Source organism: Hipposideros armiger, unplaced genomic scaffold, assembly GCF_001890085.2.
Source record: "Hipposideros armiger isolate ML-2016 unplaced genomic scaffold, ASM189008v1 scaffold_53, whole genome shotgun sequence".
Lineage (NCBI taxonomy): Eukaryota > Metazoa > Chordata > Mammalia > Chiroptera > Hipposideridae > Hipposideros > Hipposideros armiger.
The window spans coordinates 3,077,665-3,087,210 of record NW_017731403.1 but is presented as its reverse complement, the minus strand read 5'-3'; the positions used below and the strand labels follow the sequence as shown (position 1 = coordinate 3,087,210).

Below are 9,546 nucleotides of genomic sequence, written 5' to 3'. Positions count from 1 at the left end.
CACCCCCACCCCCCCTCCTCTTTCTCTCAATTCTGGGTGGTGACCAGTGTAACTTGGAGGTACAGGTCTTTTCCTACCTTCATATTCTAAAAGATAACCATAAGCATTATAATAATGGAGCAGCCTAAAAAAAACAAGGAAATCTAATTTAGGTTTTGTTTAGAAAGTGAGGGACAAATTGTATAAAACTCCATTGTTAAACAGGAAAATCTGCTTAATAGGAAAAGAACGTAAACATCTGAATTTTAAAGGCAAAATATAAATTTTTCAGGTACAAAATATTAGAAAGCCATTCTATTATACAGTATATAGAGAAAAATGCCACAATATAAATAACAAGATTCAAGTCCAAAATAGAAAAGACAGAGGTCTTAAGGTTTTTCCTTCTAAGCAGAAAGACCACAATGAAAAATAATATTCTAGGAGGGTTTAATTGTACTAGTTAGGAAGCACTGGGGTTCTGTTAGGGCACTTTTTAAATTAAGCACCTAATAATAGCTACAATATTGCTATGATCTGAAAATATCCTATAGGTCATGAACTGAGTTCTTTATATACATTATATATATATTTATTTATATATTTAATTATATGTTTAAATATATAGAAATAAAATTACATCCTTGAACCCACGCAATGTACTTAAGGTTCATAATGGGTTGTATTTATCTCTTTTATAGTTTGAAACTCTGCCTTAGAAAAGTAACAGTCAGAGTAACTCAGATGCCTCTGACTTAAGGCTTCTCTGTTTACTGTTCTGTACTACAGTTTACCAGTCCACAGGCAGCTGCTATTCAGGGAAAAGAAGGGCACCTCCCATATACATGAGGTTTTTGAGCAGACAGAGAAAAATAGCAAATACGTTCTGGTTTAGGTACTTAGTCAACTCAGGCTCCTATAGCAAAATACCACAGACTGGGTAGTTTTATTTCTTAGAGTTCTGGAGGTGCCAGCAGATTGGGTGTCTGGTGATGGCCCTCTTCTTGGTTTGCACACGGCTGCCTTCTTGCTGTGTCCTCACATGGCACAGAGAGAATGAGAGCTCTGGTCTCTCCCTCTTCTTCTAAGGGCACTAATCCCATCATGTGAGCTCTACCCTCATGGCCTCATCTACGCCTAATTACCTCCCAGAGGTCCTACCTCCAAATACCATCACATCGGGGATTAGTGCTCCAACATATGAATTGGGGGGTTGGGGGGGATGAGTATTTAGTCCATGGAAGGTACATTTTGATAACTCCAAAGAGAGACTTTCTGTTCTTTGTAGTATTTTTCAAAGAGTTTCTCCAAGGTAAGATTTTTCATGGAAGTTACATTTATCTGGTTTTTGTCATTAGAATCTTGTCTTTGATCTACATTTTCCCATAAGCCTCTGACAGCCAAGGTTTCTGTTAAGCTTTATGAATATTCTAATAGACTATTTTAGGTTCTGTAATTTTCCCTAACATGAAATTTCTGTACCGAGGCTCTTCTATTCTTTCAATCTCTTTTAATCTTTTTTCTATCTTTTCTCCCAATGAAGAAACATTTATTCTACTCATATTTATGCTGTCTCTGCAATTTTGAAGGTAACTCACCTCATGAACTTTTCATGACCATCCTGGTTAGGTGGGGAGACCTAAATCTTTTAATTCTTTTTCTGGGATCCTAGGATCACTGTTAACATCATTGTTTACTTGGGCAGCAACTGTTGGCTGTTGATAGCTCACTTGTGTTTCCCTTCTTTATCATAATACAGAAAAATGTATGAAGTTCTATGGCTCTACCCTGTAGGTACTGCCATACCTGTTTCTTTCACATATTATCTTTGGTTTTCTTCTAATTATGTTTGTTTTCACAAATTGTCCCTTTTTGGAATAGCCAAAATCCACATCAATAATATCACTGTATTTTCCAAATAAGTCGAGAAAATCAACCTGCATTATAAATTAGGCCTCTGTTTAAAGAGTTCTATCAAAACAGTGCGATTCTCTTGTTTTAAATATGTGGCTTTTGAATTCTGTAGACTATCATTTACCCATTACAAGTGTCTGAATCTGATATACTGAAGACCCATTCCAGCACACTGGTTGGGAGAAGAGCACTAAGGCCTGGACTGGGAATGTGCTCATGATACTCGGGCACCTCATTATTCAGAATCTGCAGCATCGCCTCTTTGTGGACATGAAGGATGTAGCCAGGAACCCACAGAAGACCAGCCAGAGGGCAGGATTCAACCCCAGCTCTCAGTGCAATGTCCCAGAGATTTGCTGCAGCTTGGGCTAGAGATGACATGCTTCACTCAGCCAGGCTCCCTGGGAATGACCTTTTCTCATTCTTAGTTGGTTTGCAAACCACAAGCACAACTAGGCAATACCCAGTGTTTCAAAGAAGAAAGAAAAGCTAAGTTCTTACAGTGAAAAATACATTCTTGAGGAGAACTGGTCCTGCAATCTAGCCTCTAGATTGGTTTGATATGGTCCTGTAGATGAAAGGTGGTCTGGATCCTAGATGTCAGGAGGCCTGGATACGTGAACATTCTTTCCTTAGTCCTTCAGGGGTAATCATAGGGTTACCTGGATGTTTGATGTATATCCAGGCATTGACGCAAGACTGGAAAGTTCAAAACTTTTAAGTTCTCAGGCTAGTTAAAACAAGAATAGAATTGTTTCTTCATACCTCAACCTACTTGATTTTAGTAATTTAGGAGCTCTACTATAGTGACTCCATTTTATTTCTTCACTCTATTCTTCAGAACCAACATAGCTTCCACATTAAATTGGCAAATTGTACATTACCACTGTTTTTGTTTTGTTTTGTTAATTATAGCCCTCTTCTCTTGACACCTAAAGGAAGAGAGATCTCTTTTAGTGCTGAAGAAATATTGGTGTGTTGGTCTTAGAGACTGTTAAGTAACTATACCTATGGTCATTTTCACTTCAGTTCAATTGTACAGTACATCAACTCACTGGAGTATTTTGTAACCATTTAAAATTGTGGTTGAAAGAATGTTTCATGCTGATATGTTACCCAAAATTATGATACGAAATTTTGTACATTGTATAGTAGAATGGAATTGTGATAAGAATTTAGATTTCAGAATTAGTACTGGATATGTTAGTTAACCTCCTCCAAACTCAAGTTTCTTCATTGGTAAATTAGGTAGAACAGCACCTGTCTCCTGACAGTGGTTGTGAGGATTAAATAAGATAATTAAGTTCTTAGTACGGTACGTACCATATACAAGTTTCCAGTATTTGTTATTATAATAATTGTAGTTGTATGAAAGTGTGCATATTTTAACACTGAAAAAGAATATATAATGATAATTGTATTAGGGCAGTGAGTTAATCTACATTAATTTCTAAATATTCTGTAATGTTATATGTAATATAAATTATTAAATCATTTAAAAAGTAATATATATGAATTTTAAACTATCATTAAAATATATTTATATTTAAATATATCTCATATATATAATGAGAAAGTATTCCTGTTCTCCACATTGATCAAACATGTAGGTGTCTATTATATATTGATAGGTCTTAAAGTTGGAGGAATTCAGACAAATGACTTACTAACAGCAAACTGATGATTTGAGCACATTATAAAGAGCATTTGGTTGACTACATACTACAGCTAAATAGCATGGCCACATTGGCTTTTTGGTTCCTTATCACCAACTCACTGGTGCCTTTTCACCTAGAGACCTTTCCTAGTTGGTTATTCTGGAATGTTCATTCCTTTGATCTTGAGTATCATGTAGATAGCCCTTAAGTGTTATGCTTCTGTCTGCTTAAGTGGCTACTCAACTGCCACTATATTTTGCCATCCTGTTTTGTCCTCTATGTGGCTCTAATTTTTATGTCCTTTATAAGATTTTTTATAATATGTTTGTAAATTGTCAAATTTTCCCCACAAGACTGTATGATCCATAAGAGTAGAAGTTTGTCTCGTTCATACCATATCCCCAGTAGTTGGAGAAACGTAGTAGGCATTTCAGTATGTAAATATTTTGAATGAATAAGTGAATAAATGATTGTTGCATTACTAGACATAATGAGCATCTCACATTTCTAAATGAATATTTTTTATACCTACACAAAAATATTTGCTTTTTCTCTTTCCCATGGGTATTTCCTAGGTGTCGTTAACTCATGCAATGTTCAGTGATTTAAGGGTCATCAGATAGTTACTATTTTAGTTTTGGACTTTGTATGGCAACTACTCAGCTGATGTGGTGAAAGCAGCCATAGACAATGTGTAAATAAATGGGTGTGTTTCAATAAAACTATAAAAATAGGCCTCTAGCCTGCTGGTGACTCCTCCTGCTGTAGACCACAAACCCACTACAAGGGTGTGTGGTGAAAAACAGCCCTGGATTGTCACGAAGGAGAAAAAAAAGCAGTGAGCATCTGGTAGACTCACACTGGAAAGGAAGATGGGACTGGTGGGTTTCTAAGGAAGGAGCTTAGAGCTGGTGATGTGACCCTACACAGAAGTAGATTTGTGAGGAGATGGATGTATAAAGGTTTTTGGACTTTTCACATGGAAATCATGTTATTTATAGATATCGTTGAGCTACAGATAGCCAGCAAGTAAGACCTTAAGGGCGGGCCTTAAAACAAGGGCAGCACTTCAAAAACCAAGGCTGATATTGAGTTACATAACATACAATGAACTGATATTTGTTGGTCATTTATCTCTTTATTTTTATTTTATTTTATTTTAAAATATGGAACACTTCACGAATTTGTGTGTCATCCTTGTGCAGGTGCCACGCTTATCTTCTATCGTTCCAGTTTTAGTATATGTGCTGCCAAAGCGAGCACAATTTGTTGGTCATTTAGATCACAGCTATTGATTTTGGGATTTGCTTATGTCATTGCTAAAGATTAAACCCAGGATAATCAATTGAGTAGAAAAGTTATTTTGGCTCCTTATTTAATACCTTATGTAATTAGATGGTTCTTGTTCGATCCAAGGACCTTTTTACCTAATAAATCTCTATTTGTTTTACATTCTTTACAATGCCACTTGTATGTGGAGGAGTAATGGGGAAAGATACACATGCTTATAAAATGTAAGAACATCTCTGGAGAGATTCACACATACACACAAAAAAACAACAAAAAATATCCTGAGTGCTGGGGAGCCTGAAGGACAGGAGAGAATGGGAGATTTACCTTGCACAGACTGTCCTTTTGTACTTTTGAATTTTGTGGTGTGTATACATATTATTGGGAAAAAATAAATAAAATTTAAAATACATACAAATTTAGAGGTTTATTAGGTCTGTTTTGTGACCAAGGGCCTGCCTAATGGTATTTTTTCCCCCAATTTCTGTAGAATGTGTATTTTTTTTAACAGTATTATCAACTGTAGTTATGCTGTACATTACATCCTCATGAATTAGTCATTTTATAACTGGAAATTTGTACCTTTTGATTCATTTTGCCCACCACTGACCCCACCACCTCAGGCAAACACCAATCTGTTCTCTATATCCATGAGTTTGAATTTTTGTTTTTTTTAGATTCCACATATAAGTGAGATCATACAATATTTATCTTGTTCTGTGTCTTATTTTACTTACATAATGCCCTCAAGGTCCACCTGTGTTGTTTCAAATGGCAAGATTTTGTTCTTTTTTATGGCTGAATAAGATTCCATCGTGTATATGTACTATGTTTTCTTTATTCATTCATCTGTAGATGGACACCTAGGTTGCCTCCATATTTTGGCTATTGTAAATAATGTTGCAGTGAACGTGGGGTGCATATATCCTTTTCAAATTAGTTTTTGTTCAGATGAATACCCAGAAGTGGAATTGCTGAGTCATATGGTAGTTCTATTTTTAATTTTTAGTAACCTCCATACTGTTTTCCATAGTGGCTACACCAATTTACATTCCCACCAACAGTGCACCAAGAATTCCCTTTTCTACATACCCTCTCCAACAATTGTTATTGCTTATCTTTTTGATAATACCCGAAGAATGTGTGATTTTAAGTTTTTTTGGATTGATTCTTTTCATATTTAGAAAGCATTAAGATATACAGCGTATTTTTACATTAATTAAGAGCCGTTTTCCTATTCTACTTCAATAGGATCGCACTTAGTGGTATACACCAGAGCAAGCCAGATCATCTTAGAGAACAATTTACAAAATGACTTGTTTAGTTGTTAATTCCAATACTTAGTTTAGATGGGGTCATAAGTAGTGTGGCATAGTAATAATAATAGCTAATGTTTCTTGGATTGTTACTGTAATTCACATGTATTGTTTATTTTAATCAGATTCAGGTAATATTAGCTCCATTTTACCAGATGAGGAAACTGAAGCTTAGCATTGTTAAAGAACTTGCCCAAGGTCTTGAAACTCTAGAAAGTTGCAGAACCAGACTTCAAAGCAAGATCAGTCTTTCTGCAAAGCCCATGCTTAACTAGCTAAGCACACTGCTCTATAGTTGCTTCCCCAAACAATTGCAAGTTATGAGGGAGGGTGTATTGAAAAGTTGTAGCTGAATTGAGGCTGAATTGAAAAATTGCATGCTCCTCATTCCTTTTACTATGTAATCATCTCTATTTTAAGATTAATAAGATGATCATTTCTAAACATCCTAAAAGGCTTCAGCATAGGGTGAACATTCATAAAAGGATGATATATATTGATTGATAGTTTTCTTCTTAATATTTTTTTTTAAAGATTTTTATTGGGGAATTGGGGGATGGGAACAGTGCTGGGGAATTGGGGGAAGTGGAACAGATAAGTTGTTGTCGTTTTGTTCTTCAGTCTAGTTGTGGAGGACGTTGCTTCACAGGCCCAAGTTGGCACCATCATTGAGCTCTTCCCGGGCGAGGCAGATCAGTCGCTGGCTTCTGGATGGCTGCTCACTGCGGCTGCTGGCCGCTCACGCTGGCTGCTGGCTACATACGGTAGCCCATGGCAACCCACTGCAGCAGGGGCTGCAGCCTACGCTGTCGCCGGCAACTCATGGAAGCCCAGCTCCAGGTTGAGCTGTTGTTCAGCATCTTAGCTGTAGAGGGCAGTGTCACTGGCCCTCATCTGTGGGATCCGAACCGGGGCCCTCTGGCGTCCCAAGCCAGTTCTTAACCATCGCGCCACTCGGCCGGCCCTTCTTCTTAATTTTTTTAAAACTGATAATCACATGGTTCCAAAATTAGATTATATAAAAAGAAAGGCATTGAAAACTGTAATTTCGCATTGTCAGAGCCAACTCTACTCCTCCATCCCACCATCTACCCATGGTATTCATTTTTATTAATTTCTTATTTATCCAACCACTGTTTATACAGAGGTTAAAAAAAAAAAAGGAAAATACTACGTATTCCTCCCTTTCAAAGGTGTATTTTCTACAAATAGAATTTTTTTTTTCCTATATGCTTTAGTTTTCAATGGGGAAAAAATATCTCATAAGAAAAGTTTATACTCTCTTTCTATCAATAGGTAGTAAGCTCTCCTCCACAGTGTAGCTGTTTTCCTTTGGGAAGTTAATAAACATAAGGCAGTAGGAGTTTCTGTCACAGGTGATTTTTTTTTTTTAATTCCTTACATAGGTGAATTGCAGTAGATCACAGTATATTTGAAAATTATTTTGAGTTAGGAGAAATCCCCCCAAACTGAACAGCCCCTCAATGTGTTCTGTGTTTTTATCTGATTTTGAAGCTATGATATATACTATGGTAGCATTTATTAAAAAACAAAACATGATCTTTCAAATATATAGTATCCGTCTTTGGTTGAGTCTAATAGCTAACTCTCCTTTCTTCTCATTCATTGTAGTTGAGGCAGTCCCAGTCCTACTGCACAGACACAGAATGTCTTCAAGAATGTAAGTAACGATGGGACAGGAGGAGGCTTGGTATTGGGGGCAGAATTAAATGCCAGATGACTGAATGTTTGTCAAAAATTATTCTTACAGTTTGCTTTTTAAAGAAATGGTTCTCGGTAACATTTTCTACTAAATACTTAATTTTTTAAATTAAAAAAAATTTTTTTCTGTCTCATAAACAAACCTGTTCATTGAAGAAAATTATAAAAATCACAGAGAAGTAAGAAAGAAAAGGAAAAACTTCCAGAATACTAAAAGTGAACACTGTTGACAAACTTAGTGTAAACTCTTCCACACCTTTTTCTTGGCAAATATATGTGTAACATGATACTTGGACTGGTTGAACTGGAACATTGAGGCTGCTGGTACAAACCCCTCACTTTTTCCTTAGCATCTATTTTCATCCACTGGCAGCTTTGAGAACTTCTGAGTAAAGGAAGGGTCCATTCTTTCCTGAGGTTTGGAAGCTTTTGGAGCCTGGGAGTCATTCCTTTGGTTCTGGCATTGGCATACTCAAGAGGGCATGGGCAGTGGGGCGATTGCTCTCCATGTGGTTTTGTACAGTACCGTGGTGATAGTGAAGTGAGAACCAGAGCAGGAAGATGGGTCCTGCATGTTGAATGTCGCTGACAGACTTGGTGGCCATCGTATGAGGCATTTCTCAGGACAGAAATAACTTGAGGGATACTTTAAGGGGAATTAATAACTCACATTTAAGCCCATCCAGTCTTGTGCTGTATTAATCTGACAGTTAAGAATGGAAGTATGACATTCCCAGGATGGTGAAGACTGGCACAGTTGGATTTCATGTACACTTATAAAATGGAATCATCAATTGCTTCGTATGTGTTGTTTTTAGCTACTGTGTTATGAATATATCAGTATATATTTATGTTAAAAATATTTACTGACTAAATAATCATCTATTATGGGATATACCACTGTTTAAATGACTCCCTTTTGTTGGAATCTTAGGTTGATGATATATTTTTCACTATTATAAGCAATGCTTAAACATCTTTTGTATGCACATTTTAAGGCTTTTGACATAGTGCTAAATTCCATTTATTAATAGGCTAGTTGCTTATACTTAATATCTCTGAAACTAAGTTCTACATTATTATGTATTTGAAAGTAAAACAAAACACAGTAGTGTACCACTACAAAGGGTCTTGTTATTACATTATTAGTTGTTACTGCTGGGTGAACTGGGTGTCCCATCAAATTCTGTAAATATAACAATTTAGAGAAATAGAAGCTGGTACAGTGCCTTGCCCAAAGTAGGAATTTTGTCAAAACGTAGTCCATTGGTGTAACAGGGTAATAATTTTAGGCCTCTGGACAAGAGGGTAATGGTAATGTGCAGATGTTGTGTTAGGTTGTTAGGGTGGTGGGTCCTTCATTCACATTTCTTTATGTTGCTTCTTCAGTTGCATTCATTAATCTACATCATGCCCTCTGATAAGCAACTCAAATGTTTGCCTCACCAGGTAAAGTTAAAACTTGTTTGTCTAATTGAAAATAATCTTACTCAACTTGTTACAGGAAAACTAGTGTTTATCCCATTTGTGGTATTTGTGACCATTGAGCCAGCCCTGCCTGTAACCAAATATACTCTTTATTTCTGAGTGAAATTTAATTTCCTTTATCTAAAGGCAAACTCTAGATCTTGAATAGTAATTTAGTCATATTGACCAGGTTCCTCCCC

General features: G+C 36.4%; 1 protein-coding gene across 3 annotated transcripts in view; it reads left to right on the top strand.

The window, feature by feature from the left end:
* SMIM14 (small integral membrane protein 14) overlaps nt 1-9,546 on the top strand; it is a 68,334-nt gene that overhangs the window by 39,148 nt on the left and 19,640 nt on the right. For all 3 annotated transcript variants that reach the window (XM_019640825.1, XM_019640824.1, XM_019640826.1), the window contains one exon: nt 7,790-7,838. In XM_019640825.1, the coding sequence (XP_019496370.1) occupies nt 7,790-7,838 (49 nt within the window). The remainder of the gene's footprint in view (nt 1-7,789; nt 7,839-9,546) is intronic.